At 41.3% G+C, this 17,713-nt stretch overlaps 1 protein-coding gene across 1 annotated transcript in view; it reads left to right on the top strand.

Annotated features, from left to right (window-relative positions):
- RANGAP1 (Ran GTPase activating protein 1) overlaps window positions 1–17,713 on the top strand; it is a 42,380-nt gene that overhangs the window by 12,237 nt on the left and 12,430 nt on the right. The window contains exons 4-12 of the mRNA XM_073644313.1: window positions 2,607–2,666; window positions 2,805–2,984; window positions 8,313–8,447; window positions 8,524–8,682; window positions 8,788–8,901; window positions 9,177–9,276; window positions 10,735–10,819; window positions 15,088–15,250; window positions 16,422–16,541. Coding sequence (XP_073500414.1) covers window positions 2,607–2,666; window positions 2,805–2,984; window positions 8,313–8,447; window positions 8,524–8,682; window positions 8,788–8,901; window positions 9,177–9,276; window positions 10,735–10,819; window positions 15,088–15,250; window positions 16,422–16,541 — 1,116 coding nt within the window. The remainder of the gene's footprint in view (window positions 1–2,606; window positions 2,667–2,804; window positions 2,985–8,312; window positions 8,448–8,523; window positions 8,683–8,787; window positions 8,902–9,176; window positions 9,277–10,734; window positions 10,820–15,087; window positions 15,251–16,421; window positions 16,542–17,713) is intronic.

Genomic DNA, 17,713 nt, shown 5'->3' on the forward strand with positions numbered 1-17,713 from the left:
CGAGCGATCTCCGCATGTTTTTTTTTGGGAGACTAATAACCATGAAACATGTGGGGCAGGGACTCGAGCATGTCACTTGATCACCCACGATACTTGGTGCATACCCGAGTACCCGATGCAAACTCAAGTAGCGAGCACTTGCACTCAAGACTAATGACAACTTATTCAATTTGATGACCTAATGTTATCAATTTCTGTGTCGTACCTTTGGGTTCAAAATGTTCACTTCACTCTTTGATAAAATCCTTGAGGGGTCTAGTTTCCAAAATGGTGTCACTTGTGGGGGGTTTCCACTGTTTAGGTACATCAGGGACTCTCCAAATGCAACCTGGTGTCCGCTAATTATTCAAGCAAATTTTACATTCAAAAAGTCAAATGGCGCTCCTTCCCTTCCGAACCCTGACGTGCGCCCTAACATTGGTTTTTCCCCACATATGGGATATCTGCGTGCTCAGGCGAAATTGCATTACAAATTTTGGGGTCCATTTTTTCCTGTTACCCCTGCGAAAATAAAAAAAAAACTTGGGTCTAAGGTAACATTTTTGTGAAAAAAAAAAATGTTCATTGTTTTCTTCCACATTCCAAAAATTCCTGTGAAGCACCTGAAGGGTTAATAAACTTCTTGAATGTGATTTTGAGCACCTTGAGGGGTGCAGTTTTTAGAATGGTGTCACTTTTGGGTATTTTCTGTCATATAGACCCCTCAAAGTCATGTCAAATGTGATGTCCCTAAAAAAATGATTTTGTAAATTTTGTTGGAAAAATGAGAAATCGGTGGTCAACTTTTAACCCTTATCGCTCCCTACTAAAAAAAAAAAAAAAATGTTGGTTCCAAAATTGTGCTGATGTAAAGTAGACATGTGAAAATGTTATTTATTAACTATTTTGTGTGACATATCTCTCTGATTTCAGGGTATAAAAATTTACATTTTGAAAATTGTGAAATTTTCGTCAAATTTCCGATTTTTTTTTTTCACAAACACAAGTGATATCGAAGAAATGTTACCACTGTCATGAAGTACAATATGTCATGAAAAAACATTCTCAGAATCAGGGGGATCCGTTGAAGCGTTCCAGAGTAATTACCTCATAAAGTGACAGTGGTCAGAATTGTAAAAATTGGCCTGGTCATTAACGTGCAAACCACCCGCGGGGGTAAAGGGGTTAAACACCCTATACTTTCGTCCCATACAAGCACTCCCCCAGATGTCCAAGTTTTGTCTGGATGGAGTGAGAGCACCGCAGATCAGTAGCGGCCGCTGATTAGCTGTAGGGTAATTGGGCATAACAATATCACACCAACCTCGGGAGTCTTTTCGGAAAATTTATTTTACAAGGGGGAATATGATTTTTAAGTAGGTTTTGTCCAGGTAGTGAACAAGCCCCTTTTTAATATCTGTATTTCCTGTACTCCGGTATGCAGTGTGTTGCCAATCTGCCTGGCGGAATGTGGTCATGGGACTAAAGGCCCCTATTAGCTGAAAATAGTCATAAAAAACTTTTATTGGTGTCACAGACTGTCAGTCTAGATCTGATTTTTTCCGCCCATGATGCTGCCAGTGTCGATGTATCCAATATGCTGACTGTTGTTTTGAAACCTCAACGTTAGGTGTTCAATACTTCATTTCACCGGACCAACCGACAATTGTTCATTATGGTGGAAATTGGCCATTTCATTTGAGTTTTATCACATGTGTAAAGGTTCACTTGTCCAAATAATCCCTGTAGAGCGGGGAACACCCCTTTAGGCCATGTGCACATGTTGCGTTTTTGCCGCGTTAATTTGTTAGCAAAATCTGATGCCAGCAAAGTGAATGAGAACCCTGAAGTGTCATGCGCACAATGCGTTTTTTTGACTTACAGATTTGGTGGCAGAAAATAATCTGCAGCATGGCAATTCTGTGTGTTTTTGCCTGCGTTTTTCATCATTGACTTCAATGAAGTCAGTCAAAAACGTAGATCTAAAAATTGATAGCGCATTTGTTGCTTTTTTTGACAAAAAAAGCCCCATGGGGTGGGGAGTGAGACTGTTGCCCCCCTGCCTGTCACCAGCCTGACATGGGTCAAACAGTTTAAAAAGAACAACTCTGCAAACCCATAATAAACATTACATTTGCCTTCCACCGTTCCTGCTTGCTTTCAATGAATGGAAAAAGCCCCCCCCCCTTCCCCAACTAGCTTAATTTATGTCTAAATTAAAAAACACACGTTTTTGAGGCTCCATTTTCCTACCAAGAGATGCAGAAATTTCTGCACACAAAATGCTCAGTGTGCATATACCCTTAAAGTGAATTTGTCCCATCTCCCATATCATCATGTCTGAGGGCAGAGAGCTGTTTAGCGTCTCACATGTTCCCAAGGGATTATTCCTGGAACACAGGGCAAGCATATAGTTGTCCTAGAAAGGGACCCCCTCTGGTGGTGGTCATGTGCCACTTACACAGTATTTGCAGCCGTTGTCCTGATCATAACTAACACTTTCTTCAGCCTGATGGGATTTTTCTTTTGAGATGCTTGCTGCTGAGTAACAGTAACTTACACTTGTTCTAAGCAGAGTAGGCTCCAAATGTTGTAGTAATTTAGTATGTGTTCTCCTTTACTTCCAGAGATGTCATTGGAGTGATATGTTTACTGGGAGACTGAGATCTGAAATTCCTCCTGCTCTGGTGAGCATGCTAATCTATGGCATTACATATTAATACAGTCGAATCTGTGTTAAGTAAATGTGGCTTTTGCAGATTACCATTGTTCTTACCGTTATACAATGTGTGTGCATATACATAAACCTGTTTGTTTTCTTACAGATCTCTTTAGGGGATGCATTGATCACTGCTGGTGCACAACTCACAGAGCTGGATTTGAGCGACAATGCTTTTGGGCCCGACGGGGTGCGAGGATTTGAGGCATTGCTGAAAAGTTCCAGTTGCTACACACTTCAGGAACTGAGGCTAAATAACTGTGGCATGGGAATAGGTGGAGGAAAGGTACTTTAACAGTTTTATGAGTAGCACGGTTGCTCCATAGATTTGATAGCTGCACATTTCAAGAGGTAGTCTTATGAAAGAAATTGGCATATCGCTCGGATCTGACCCAAGTGATTTTAAAGGGAAACCGTCATGTTGAAAATTATATCTGATCCATAGGTAGGATGTTATAGAGCAGGAGCGGACTAGATTAATATATATTTTTGTGAGAGGTTCCAGTAAATCTTTCATTTTATTCATTGAAATCCCTAATGTTTGTATCTGAGTGCAGTGGGCGGACCTATTCAGTGATTGACAGTCTTTCCTGTGTGGCTGCATGCAGAGAGCTGTCAATCACTAGTAGGACCTTCCACTGGACTTGTATACATGCGAACACCAGGCATTTCAGTGAATAAAAAACAAATTATACTGAAGATTTTCCAACAAACATATACACTGCTCAAAAAAATAAAGGGAACACTCAAATAACACATCCTAGATCTGAATGAATGAAATATTCTCATTGAATACTTTGTTCTGTACAAAGTTGAATGTGCTGACAACAAAATCACACAAAAATAATCAATGGAAATCAAATTTATTAACCAATGGAGGCCTGGATTTGGAGTCACCCCCAAAGTTAAAGTGGAAAAACACACTACAGGCTGATCCAACTTTGATGTAATGTCCTTAAAACAAGTCAAAATGAGGCTCAGTATTCTGTGTGGCCTCCACGTGCCTGTATGACCTCCCTACAACACCTGGGCATGCTCCTGATGAGGTTGTGGATGGTCTCCTGTGGGATCTCCTCCCAGACCTGGACTAAAGCATCCACCAACTCCTGGACAGTCTGTGGTGCAACGTGACGTTGGTGGATGGAGCGAGACATGATGTACCAGATGTGCTCAATCGGATTCAGGTCTGGGGAACGGGGGGGCCAGTCCATAGCTTCAATGCCTTCAGCTTGCAGGAACTGCTGACACACTCCAGCCACATGAGCTCTGGCATTGTCCTGCATTAGGAGGAACCCAGGGCCAACTGCACCAGCATATGGTTTCACAAGGGGGCTGAGGATCTCATCTTGGTATCTAATGGCAGTCAGGCTACCTCTGGCGAGCACATGGAGGGCTGTGCGGCCCTCCAAAGAAATGCCACCCCACACCATTACTGACCCACTGCCAAACCTGTCATGCTGAAGGATGTTGCAGGCAGCAGATCGCTCTCCACGGCATCTCCTACTGTCACGTCTGTCACATGTGCTCAGCGTGAACCTGCTTTCATCTGTTAAGAGCACAGGGCTCCAGTGGCGACTTTGCCAATCCTGATGTTCTGTGGCAAATGCCAAGCGTCCTGCACGGTGTTGGGCTGTGAGCACAACCCCCATCTGTGGACGTCGGGCTCTCATACCACCCTCATGGAGTCGGTTTCTAACCGTTTGTGCAGACACATGCACATTTGTGGCCTGCTGGAGGTCATTTTGCAGGGCTCTGGCAGTGCTCCTCCTGTTCCTCCTTGCACAAAGGCGGAGGTAGCGGTCCTGCTGCTGGGTTGTTGTCCTCCTACAGCCCCCTCCACGTCTCCTGATGTACTGGCCTGTCTCCTGGTAGCGCCTCTGGACACTACGCTGACAGACACAGCAAACCTTCTTGCCACAGCTCGCATTGATGTGCCATCCTGGATGAGCTGCACTACCTGAGCAACTTCTGTGGGTTGTAGAGTCCATTTCATGCTACCACGAGTGTGAAAGCACAACCAACATTCAAAAGTGACCAAAACATCAGCCAGAAAGCATTGGTACTGAGATGTGGTCTGTGGTCCCCACTTGCAGAACCACTCCTTTATTGGGGGTGTCTTGATAATTGATGATAATTTCCATCTATTGTCTATTCCATTTGCACAACAGCATGTGAAATTGATTGTCAATCAGTGTTGCTTTCTAGGTGGACAGTTTGATTTCACAGAAGTTTGATTTACTTGGAGTTATATTCTGTTGTTTAAGTGTTCCCTTTTATTTTTTTAAGCAGTGTGTATATGTATATATATCAAAGCAAAAGGTGGCTACTTTGAAGAACCTAGAATATAAGACATATTTTCAGTTGTTTCACACTTTTTTGTTAAGTATATAATTCCACATGTGTTAATTCATAGTTTTGATGCCTTCAGTGTGAATGTACAATTTTCTTAATCATGAAAATACAGAAAAATCTTTAAATGAGGTCTGTCTGTCTGTCTGTCTGTCTGTCTGTCTGTCTCTGTCTGTCTCTGTCTGTCTCTGTCTGTCTGTCTGTCTGTCTGTCTGTCTGTCTGTCTGTCTCTGTCTGTCTGTCTCTGTCTGTCTGTCTCTGTCTGTCTGTCTGTCTGTCTGTCTGTCTGTCTCTGTCTGTCTGTCTGTCTCTGTCTGTCTGTCTCTGTCTGTCTGTCTGTCTCTGTCTGTCTGTCTCTGTCTGTCTGTCTCTGTCTGTCTGTCTGTCTGTCTGTCTCTGTCTGTCTGTCTCTGTCTGTCATTAATCTTGTGAAAAAAATAAACCAATAAAAGTACACATTTGGTATTTCCGTGTCTGGAACGACCTCACCTATAAAACTGTCCCACTAGTTAACCCCTTTAGTGAACACAGTAAAAAAAAAACAAAAAAAAAAACAAAAAAAAAAAAAACCTAAAACAATGTTTTATCATCATACCGCCAAACAAAAAATGGAATAAAACGCGATCAAAAAGTTTGTGTTCCCTTTTATTTTTTTAAGCAGTGTATATATCATCCTTCACAGCTTCTCCTTCTCTATACCAGACTGTCCACAGATTGGACTGCATGTACAGTATGACACGCAGGGCTGTGGAGTCGCTATAAAATGGACCGACTCCTAAAATGTATTGTGTACAGTATTTCAATGCAGTAAATGTATTTTCATAAGCATTTGGGAAAGTTATGAAATGTGCTATACGTGTCTGTTCTGTTCCTGATCTAAGGATCTGGGCTTTTAGTTGAGATGAATCTGTGCTGCACTTTATGTACATGCTGAGTAGTGAGGCCGTGCTGTGGGGTCAGTCAGAAGTCAGGGAAATTGAGTAGTTTTAGTCAGTGGTTTGGCTTACCGACGCCAGAGCCCTGGTGACAGTTTCCCTTTAACATGATCGCCTAAATGGGTCAATTCTTGTCATAAGATTTTTGTGCAGTGACATTAAAACGCACCTGTCAGCAGGATTTTGCTTAGTATACCACATATACTGACAGGTGGGCACCGTTACACTGATTAATATGATACCTTTGATTAACTCCGTCCAGTGATTATGCATGTGCTCTCATTATGTATTCATGTATGCCTATCTCTGACAGGTCACTGTGCTTTCAGTGACCTGCCTACTGTTTTAAATATTGCCTGTGTAATTTCTGTTCAAAAGTGAAAATTTACATCTCCCAACATGTCTGGCGGCCCGCACATGCACAGTACCATCTTTTGGTTGCCGAGAGATGCTACTGCGCACGCGCCATTTTGCTTCAGGAAAAATAATTTTGGTGCAGCAATATGGCGCCGCACATGTGCAATAGCCTCTCTCAGCGATCGAGAAATTCTACAATGCGGGTGGCGGGGGCCATATTGCTGCAGGCAAATTTATTTTTCGTCTAGCAAAATGGCACCTGTGCGTGCACAGTAGCATTGGCAAGCATACATAGCATAGTTGTACTTTTAAACGCCATTACTAGTTTTGCCATATCGTGTACTGGAAAACGGGAAAAAAATTCCAAGTGACGTGAAATTGCAAAAAAAAAAAAAATGTAATTCCAGTTTTGTTTTTTGTTTTTTCTCTCCACGTTCATTGAATTCTAAAACTGACCTGCCATTATTATTCTCCAGGTCATTACGAGTTCGTAGACACCAAGCATGTATAGGTTCTTTTTTATTTAGGTGGTGAAAAAAGATTCCAAACTTTGCCTTAAAAAAAAAAAAAAACATTTTTCGGGATCTGGGGCCGTGTGAAGGGTTATTTTTTGCGCACCGGGCTGACGTTTTTATTGATACCATTTTAGGGTAGATCCGATGTTTTGATCGCCCTTTATTGCATTTTATTGCAATGTTGCGGCGACCAAAAAACTTAATTCTGGAGTTTGGAATTTTTTTCTCGTTACGCCGTTTACCAATCGGATTAATTAATTTTTTATATTTATAGTTCGGGCGATTCTGAACGCGGCGATACTAATTATGTGTATGTGGGGTTTGTTTTATTTTGAATGGGGCAAAAGGGAGGTGATTTACACTGTGTGTGTGTGTGTGTGTGTGTGTGTGTGTGTGTGTATATATAGATATATATCTATATATATATATAGATAATATAGAGTTTATATTGTTTTCTTTACACTTTTTGCTTGCTTCTATAGTCTCCTTAGGAGACTAGAAGCAGCAACTGTCCAATCGTCTCTGCTACATAGAGGTGATGAGCTGATCACCTGTATGTAGCAGAAATTCTTCTGTGCTATGAGCGCCAACCACTAGGTGGCGCTCATGGCAAGCTTTACATGACAACCACTGGGGTCTGCTGCAGACCCTGGGTTGCCATGCCCACCCATCAGTGACCCGATGGGCGTGGTAAGTGACGCGCTTCCGGTGCTGTTAAATGCCGCTGTCAGAGATTGACAGCGGCATTTAACTAGTTAACAGCTGCGGGTGGATCGCGATTCCACCCGCAGCTGTTGCGGGCACATGTCAGCTGTAATAATCAGCTGACATGTGCTCGGTTCAGTGCAAGCTCAATGCCGGAGCCTTCACTGAACCGGCCTTTCCGACATGGTGCGTACTATTACTGACCACGTCGGAAAGGGGTTAAATAAGCATGCTGCCTCCCATCAAAGTTTTTCTTAATAAATTGCAGTCATATTATACAGCACGGTGTACTTACAATTTCTCCTTTTGCCTTTCTACCCAGCTGATTCTTCTCTTTTCTCTGCTCTATGTAGAAACAGAAAGTTTTTTTTTTTTTTTTTTTTTAATTCCCTGCAGAAACCATCCCCCTCTTTAACTCTTGACCCAGCTGCTCTCTTCTACCCCAGCCAGGGACTTTTGCAGTGACTTATGATTCATGCAGGGAAAATTGACCTGTTTCTATGTAGCGCTTAGAATGATTCAACTAGTCAGTTTCTATTCACGTGATGTCCTAGACCTAATAGAAAAGAGAATAATTAACTGGGTAGAAAGGCAAAATGATCGGTAAACACACAGTGCTATATAATATGATGACTGCAATACATTAAGAGGATAAAAATGTTGATGGGAGGAGGAGTGCTGCTTTAATACATCTAAATAAAAGTATGGATAAGTTTTGTCCTTTCACCCCAATCTTGCCTGTGATTCCTTCAGATTCTGGCTGCTGCACTTACTGACTGCCACAAAAAATCCAGTTCTCTTGGCAAACCTCTGGCTCTAAAAATATTTGTGGCTGGGAGAAATCGCTTGGAAAATGATAGTGCCACAGCTTTGGCCGAGGCATTTCGGGTATGGATATTTTCAGCATTAACAATGTACTAATAAGTTAATCTACCTTCTATTAAATGCACTATTTTGTCCCTAGTTAATTGGCACTTTGGAGGAAGTTCACATGCCCCAGAATGGAATAAACCACGCTGGCATCACTGCATTGGCAGAGGCCTTCAAAGGGAATCCACTATTGAGAGTAATTAATCTCAACGACAATACATTCACAGATAAAGGAGGCATTGCTATGGCAGAGGTAATACCTTTATCTACTCATCGCCGTTTTGTAATTTATGTATTTGTAATTTCGCTGACTTTTCCATTAAATCGTGTTTGCAATGTAATTTTTTTTTCCTTTTAGGCGCTTAAGACTTTGAGGCAAGTGGAGCATATCAATTTTGGGGATTGCCTGGTGCGTTCTAAAGGAGCCATGGCCATTGCTGATGCCCTGAAAGAGGGATTACATAAAATAAAGGTATGACCTATGTTAGTCAATGTTGAGGGACTGTTGCATTAAGTTTTTTTTTTAATGGAGCAGTGAGCTTTTTTGTGGAGCAGGTGGTAGTTTTTCTTGGTATAATTTTTTAGTATAAAGTTGTTTTTTTTTTACTTTTTTTTTTTCAGTCACAGGGAACATGAACAGGCACAATACACTACAATATTTCTGTGATCTATGAAGGCACTCCTGTGGCAGGTGCTTTTAATTGTGCATCTTTATTAAATGACTTTTGTCTTTGACCTTCATGCTAGGAACTGAACCTTTCCTTCTGTGAAATAAAACGTGAAGCGGCGATTAATTTGGCTGAATCTATAGAAGACAAATCTGAGCTTAAAAAGTTTGACATAAATGGTAAGCTGTGTCGTAAGTGAAAACCGTTTATAATCATTTTGAAAATTTTATATTCTGATCCAAAATTCTGTAACATAATTGAAGTTCAAAACAAGTAGAATCCGACCTCTTCTTTTTTTTCAGTGAATTTTATTGAATTCGAAGGGTAGTGTATAGGAAGTAACGTTTCGGTCATCTGATCTTCACCAGATATACACTAGATAATTCATAAACCAAGAATCCAGCTCTTTAAATTTCATATAATAGCAATCTTCCTGAGGGAAATGTGCTTGGTATAGGATTAGCAGCAAGTGGTGCTGCGACGTCTGTCGCTAAGGTGACCAGCTAGTGCATTATCTAATTTTTCTCTGAAGAAGGTCCGATGACTTTAAAGTTACTTCCTATACATTACCCTTAGAATTCAATAAAATTACTGAAAAGAGTGACACATTCTACTACTTTTTTTTGTATCTTAAGGGTTGGGACCCTATCCATGCAATTACATTCATACAGGAGTGTGCCGTTCTTCCCTTCCATTATAATTAAAGTTCATTCCCCCATCATCCCACCCTGCTGTTCCTCTTGTCCCACCTTTTCCAAGCCTGCCCTAGCCTTCACTAGTCTCCATGCTTCTTGTTCTGTCTGGACGGGCATGTGACCACAATGACCAATCACTTGTCTCAGAGGTCTCTTGCCGTTTACCAGTGCATCAGAGCTTGGACCAGCAATTGGCTGCACTGGTCACGTGTTGATATCACTTCTGCAGCCCCATATACAAGGACTATCAGGAGATGGTCATATTCTTATTTTACTCTGTTGGCAGTATTTGCCCTAAGTCACTGCCACAGTCCATGGCCCTAACCTGTAACGAAGCGCCATCAGTGACGTTCGGCTGGGCTAGTCCCTGTGCTACTGAGCATGCGTAGGTTGTCCATTTCAACTTATGCTTAGTATGAGCTCCCTTGTCACTGCAATATTCTTCTCATCCCTTTCGAAGGTGGGACTGGTCTCTGCTTTTCCTGCTTGCTGGGTTCTTGTCACTTCTCGTCAGAGCTGGCGAGGGAGCGCACTGTCACTGTATTGAATAGGAGCTTGTACTATAAGCGTACATTGGAATTGACAACTGACACATGCTCAGTAGAGCAGGGATTAACCAGCCCCTGAGGCAGTGGCAATGACTTGTCCCCTGATGACACCCCTTTTGAGTATCTCAGCATGCACTGGGGATTGTCGAACAAAATGTCATTAATCTAGAAGCTATAAAAAAATTAAAAAAGCTGCGGTGAAACGGTAGAGATTTTTCAATTAAAGTGCTTTAGAAGGTCAGTTAGACTTAAATTAAAGAGCTAGAAGTTTAGGATTAAATAAATGTTAATTTCAGACCACCATTTTAATATTCATATTAAAAGCAGAACTGCACTTTAATAATTTTGAGTTGTTTCACCATAGGGATGCTATTAACTTAATCTTGTTTTGCAGGGAATAACCTGGGTGAAGAAGGTTGTAACCATGTTCAGGAAATTTTAAAAGTCTATAACATGGGTTCGGTGCTGGCATCTCTGAGGTATAGAATATTGTCTTGAAGCGGGATTGCAGTAATGGTCTTAAAGGGGTTGTCCTGTCCAAGAAAAGTCATTCTGTGGGATTGCACAGTGCCAGTTCGTGAGAGTGTGTTTATTGCACAGTGTCCCAATTCCTCTGTATTCTCTGTACATGGTGGCATTCGTGTCACTAGAAGCGATTTGAATACAGACTAACCTCATCCAGCTTATCTTTTATCCTATTGAAAGTAGCCGGATAAGACTATTCAGCTCATGACCGCCCTCCCGCATGATGAATACAGGGCAATCGTGACCGTGTGCTCATTTCACAATGTCATGTGATGGCAACCAAATAACTGTCTTAAGTGTCCCCTTCGCTCCCCAGTCTTTGGTCAAGGCCTAGACTGGGTCCATGCATGTCCAGATTTGCAGAAAATCTGTCCAGAAGTCTCCACCATATTGTGCAGATTTTTTTTGTGAATTTCACTCCCAATACAAATCGCAGATCATGTAAAATTTAAGTACAGGGCATAAGTACAAAATACAAAAGATCATTGACACTAATGGAAATTATTAACCGGTTCCCGACCGCCCACTGTAGATAAACGTCGGCGCTTGCCGGGCTCTGTGCAGCGCCGACGTTTAAAAACGGTGGGTGGTCTCGCAGCGCTCAGGACCCCCAGGGTCCTGCAAGCGCTGCGATTCCGGTGCAGAGCGTTGGCTCTGACAGGGAACATCATCGGGGCCTGATTAGATCAGGTCCCAGTGATGTTAACCCTTAGCTGTCTTCTATATGCTGTGATCTATAGTGATCGCGGCATATAGGAGACAGCAGGAGGAGAGGGGGTCGTCAACTTACCTCTCCGAAGACCTCCGAGTCCTTCCAGGACCTGGGGTTGCTATGGCAGCTGGAGGTCACATGACCGCCTCCAGCTCTGCCATATATGGTGTCCTGTCTGGCTCAGCTGCAGCTGTAGCCAGACAGGAGACTCTGACTGAAACAGTCAGGGAAGATCTCATGTAATGTAATATATGTCTATTACATTACATGAGATCAGAGATCAGAAAAATAAAAATTAATGTCCCATACAGGGACTAAGAAAAAATGTGAAAAAAAGTAAAAAAAAAGTTTTTAAACTATTAATAAAAAAATCACAAAATAAATAAATAAAATATTAAACCAATAAATCCGTATATTTTTACAAAACCAAAAAAAGTACACATATTTGGTATCGCCGCGTCCGAAACAACCCGAGCTATAAAACTGTCACACTAATTAACTCCTTCTGTGCACACCGTAATAAAAATAAATAAAAAACGGAGCAAAAAAATATGCTTTTTCATCATATTGCCAAACAAAAAGTGGAAAAAAATGCGATCAAAAAACAAAATAGAAATAAAAATGGTACCACTGAAAACGTCATCTTGTTACGCAAAAAAAAAGCCGCCATACAGCTCCATCAGCCGAAAAATAAAAGTTATAGAGCTCAGAATAAAGCAATGCAAAAAAAATATTTTTTTCTATAAAATAGTTTTATTGTGTAAAAGCGCCAAAACATAAAAAAATACAGTAAGTGTAGTATCGCTGTAAATGTACTGACCCGAAGAATAACGCTGCCTGATCACTTTTACCACACGCAGAACGGCATAAAAAAAAAACTCAAAAAACAATTCCTGAATTGTTTGTTTTTGTTAATTTTACCTCCCAAAAAACGGAATAGAAAGCGATCAAAAAATGTCACGTCCCCAAAAATGGTACCAATAAAAATGTCAACTCGTCCCGCAAAAAACAAGCGGTCACATGACTCTGTCGGCCGAAATATGGAAAAATTATAGCTCTCAAAATATGGTGATGCAAAAACTAGATTTTGCAAAAAAAGCGTCTTTTAGTGTGTGACAGCTGTCAGTCATAAAAACCCGATATAAATCTGGTATCTCTGTAATCACACCGACCCGAAGAATAAAGTAATCTAATCAGTTATATCACACTAGGAACGGCGTAAAAAATAAATAAAACCAATTCTTCACCTGCTACTGATTTGTTTATTATGTCCCCAAAGATCCCAGTAAGGCTCTGCCCACATTTATCCTGTGCTCTGCGCTGAGCACTTACACCAGAGTTTCCGTGTAAATCTCTGAAATACATGATTCAGCCGGAACCCATGACGGAAGATTCCCTGTAATGAGACAGATATAGGCCACTGTGGACGCCGTCTAGCCTGGGATCCCACGGTGTCATTTGTTTTAGGCGTGCATAAAAGTGCGGTTGGCCACAGTTTTGTGCACTTCTGAAAAAAAGGACACCACTAAACAGAGGCCAGACGGAGTCCAGAGTAACTCTGCTGCCTCATTACAGTGAATGGATCCTGCAGGGGTTTCATCTGAATTACATCACTTGGAAATTTAGATGGAAACCCCGATGTAAGTGCTCAGCCTAGAGCGCCGGATAAATGTTACGTAAAATGTTCCCAATAAAAGCTTCAACTCAGTCCTCAAAAAAAGCTAGTCCCCACTCAGGTCCGTCATCTGTTAAAAATATAAGGGACTTCCAAGTTACTGGTAGCAGAAAGGCTCTGGAAAAGCAAAATGACCCTTGCCCCCCAAAAGAAATTCAGAAAATTTTGTGCTCCCAAATCCAAATGCCTATTCTACAATAATTTGTTCTCCAATTGTCAAATAGCACTCCGTCCCCCCCAGATCTCACCGTATGGCTAAGCGGTACGATACAGCCACATATGGGGTATTGACACTTTTAGAAGAAATTGTGTGACACATTTTGGCACCATTTTTACCCATTGCCCTGTGTGAAAATGTAAAATCTGAGGGTAAAACATTTTTTTGTGGTAAAAATATAATTATGATTTTTTCACTGCCCAACGGTATAAATTTAAAAATTAAAAAATACTCACTACTTCCCTAGATGAATTCCTTGAGAGGTGTAGTTTACAAAATGGGGTCACTTGTGGGGGTTTCTGCTGTTTCGGCATGTCAGCGACTCTTCAAATGTGACATGGTGTCTGCTGCCTATCCCAGCCAACATAGCGCTCCTTTCTCTTCCGAACCCTGCCGTACACCAAAGCAGTGGTTTTCCCCCACATATGGGGTATCGGCGTACTCAGGAGAAATTGTACAACAAATTTCATGGTGCAATTTCTCCGGTTATCCTTATGATAATGCAAAATTAGGGGATGAAAAACATTTTTTATGGGAAAAATGTGAAAATTTTATTTTCACGGCTCAATATTATAAACTTCTGTGAAGCAGCTGGGGGTGCAAGGTGCTCACCACACATCTAGATAAGTTCCCTAAGGGGTCTAGTTTCCAAAATGGTGGCACTTGTGGGGGGTTTCCGCTGTTTAGACACATTAGGGGCTCCACAAATGTGACATGGCGTCCGCTAATTATTCAAACAAATTTTACATTCAAAAAGTCAAATGGCGCTCCTTCCCTTTCAAACCCTGCCGTGCGCCCAAACAGTGGTTTTCCCTCACATATGGGGTATCAGCACGCTCAAGAGAAATTGCACAAAAAAATTTGTGGTCCATTTTTTCCTGTTACCCCTGTGAAAATAAAAAAAATTGGGTCTAAAGTAACATTTTTGTGAAAAAAGTTAAATGTTAATTTTTTTTTTCCACATTCCAAAAATTCCTGTGAAGCACCTGAAGGGTTAATAAAGTTCTTGAATGTGGTTTTGAGCACTTTGAGGGGTGCAGTTTTTAGAATGGTGTCACTTTTGGGTATTTTCTGTCATAAAGACCCCTCAAAGTGACTTCAAATATGATGTGGTCCCTAAAAAAATGTTTTTGTAAATTTTGTTGGAAAAATGAGAAATCGCTGGTCAACTTTTAACCCTTATAGCTTCCTAACAAAAAAAAATTTTGGTTCCAAAATTGTGCTGATGTAAAGTAGACATGTGGGAAATATTATTTATTAACTATTTTGTGTGACATATCTCTCTGATTTAAGGGCATGAAAATTCAAAGTTTGAAAATTGCAAAATTTTCTAAATTTTCGCCAAATTTCCGATTTTTTCACAAATAAACGCAAGTTATATGGAAGAAATTTTACCACTATCAAGAAGTACAATATGTCACAAAAAAACAATCTCAGAATCAGGGGAATACGTTGAAGCGTTCCAGAGTAATTACTTCATAAAGTGACAGTGGTCAGAATTGAAAAAATTGGCCCGGTCACGAAGGCAAAAACAGGCTCTGGCGCGAAGTGGTTAAAGGTCATTTTGGGTAAAGTGTTGCAGCGTGATTTTTTTTGCTTAATTCCAACAAATTTTCAGTGATGATGAAGGGAATGATGATGAGGATGATAACGATGATGATGATGAAGAGGATGATGACGACGACGATGAGGAGGAGGATGATGAGGAGGAGGAGGAGGAAGAAGATGGAGATGAAGAAGAGGAAAGTGAACAAGAAAAGGCCAAGAAAATTCTTCCTCAAGTAAGAAGTTATCCAGTAAAAAAAAATTGTCCCATTAACAACTGCAGGCTAATAAAAGGAAGTGCCAAAACTAAATGCATGACTGTAGGGCATTTTAATAGGCTAGGAATTGTATAAATGATTAGCAACAGACGGCTGTAAAACAGCATTTACTTACTGAAGGGAGCTCTGCGCAACTATGGGGTAACTGACAATCCAGTGGAGTCGCCGTGGGGTTTTAGACGGTTTTCATTTGTAACCTCAGTTCTGTTAGCAATATCTTTATTGGGGAGATTTACTTGGACTGTTTATACTATTGTTTTAATCTGATGCGTTCACTAGATCTATTAAGTCAAAACAGCAATATGAGGTACATGCATAAAGCTTTTTGTGTTTGGTGTTCTTGCATAAAAAAAAAAATAATTGCAAATTGTGGCATTCACTATTTTGCACAAAAATTGGGATTTTTTGTCCTTTTTCCACCACTTTCTAAAACTCGGCTTAGTTAACTATTCAAATTAGGCTTTAGCCAGATTAATGAATTTGTTGTGTTTAACAATTCACAAACTCCGTTCAGTAAGGCAGGGGAGAAGCATTTTGATGCAGAGGAGCAATATCTTCGAGGTCTCCTCGCTTCCTGGTTTCTAGCAGGGTGGGCTCTCCTTGAGTGACTGCTTTGCTGAATAGAATTGTTGTGTTAGAACTATAAAGCTCAGTACAACTTATCACACATTCTGCTATCAGTGGTTTGAGTCTAAATTGTTATCCCTGTATTTACCACAGAGAGATTACAGGGCATGTGAACAAGCACATGAGTCAGGACAATGTTCCCAAAATCCAATTTTTGTCCTTCTTTGTGAAACATCACCTACTTGTTATGGCCGCCTTCCTCTCTCGGCTCTGCTATTCTCAGGCTGACATAGACCTGTCTATCAGTCTTCTCCATTTGAAAAACTTTGCACATGGGAACGCTTTCTCTCAGTTGGAGGCGGCTATGAGCAGGGCTCTGTCAGCCGCCATATTGAGAACAAGAGAGCTGTGCCATCTGTGAGGAAGGCCGTACTAACAAGTGCAGGAGGAGAACTTGTAATGCCTAGATATTAGTGCCACATACCCAACACCATTAAAATAAATCTGAAGTGGATAACCCCTTGAATTTAAAATAAATCTATTTTATTTTGTTTTCGTAAAGGAATCGACACCTGTAGCTTCACCTCCTCGTCCTCCTGTTGATGCATCCACTTTCCTCAGCTTTCCTTCTCCTGAAAAACTCTTGAGGATGGGTCCCAAGCGCTCATTGATTATAGCTCAGGTATTGTGTTCCAAAATAATAATAATAATTTTTATTTTTATATCGACAAAATATTCCGCAGCACTTTACAAATTTTAGGGGGGACTTATACAAACAATACAGAATAAACATAACTCGTATTGAAAGGAGTGAGGGCCCTGCTCGAATGCTTACAGTCTATGAGGAAATGGGGGAGACACAAAAAGGTAGAATGTACATATATTGTATAATGCAGCCTTGATACACTATATAGGATAAATAATACATGGACTGGTCGCCTGCCAGTATGTGTGCAGTCCTGACCGAGGCTATTATGGGCATGGTTGGTATGAACCTGAAATTGAAGAAGATTTTGATATGAGGGAAAACTGGGACGGACAACTGGGATGGACAGATAGTGTGTGGAGGCGATACGCCATTCTAAAGAAATGGGTTTTTAGGGTCCTCTTGAAACTGTGGGTATTGGGAATTAATCAAACTGTCCTGGGTAATGCATTCCAAAGAATTGGCGCAGCACGCGAGAAATCTTGGAGACGGGAGTGGGAAGTTCGGATTATTGAGGATTTAAGTCACTGGCAGAACGGAGGGCACGTGTAGGGTGGTAGACTGAGACAAGGGAGGAGATGTAGGGGGGTACTGAAGCATGGAGCGCTTTGTGGGTAAGCGTGAGAAGTTTAAATTGAACTCTATATAGGTGACAAAAGTCCTGATTCTTGAGATGTTTTTGAGGTGTAGATGACATGAATGAGCGAGTGATTTGATGTGAGGAGTGAAGGAAAGATCTGAGTCAAAAATGACCCCAAGACAGCGGGCTTGTAGCTGGGGAGTAATGGTTGAGCCACAAACGGAAATGGCAATATCGGGCACAGGTAGGTTAGTGGAGGGAGGAAATACGAGTAGTTCAGTTTTTGACAGATTCAGTTTTAGACAGAGGGAGGACATAATGTTAGACACAGCAGAAAGACAATCGCTGGTCTTACTCTGTCGCCTCATTGGGGGACACAGGACCTTGGGTGTTATGCTGCTGTCCACTAGGAGGCGACACTATGCTTAGCTGAAAAAGATTAAGCGTGGCTCCTCCTCTGCAGTATACACCCCTGGACGGCATCAGCCTACTCCAGTTTTTGCTTAGTGTCGCAAGGAGGCACACCTCAGACCTTCACTCGTCCCTCGCTGCAGCATGGGATTACAGA

This window comes from Phyllobates terribilis, unplaced genomic scaffold (assembly GCF_046119375.1).
Source record: "Phyllobates terribilis strain yellow unplaced genomic scaffold, ASM4611937v1 Scaffold_8__6_contigs__length_399053987, whole genome shotgun sequence".
NCBI classification, from domain to species: Eukaryota; Metazoa; Chordata; class Amphibia; order Anura; family Dendrobatidae; genus Phyllobates; species Phyllobates terribilis.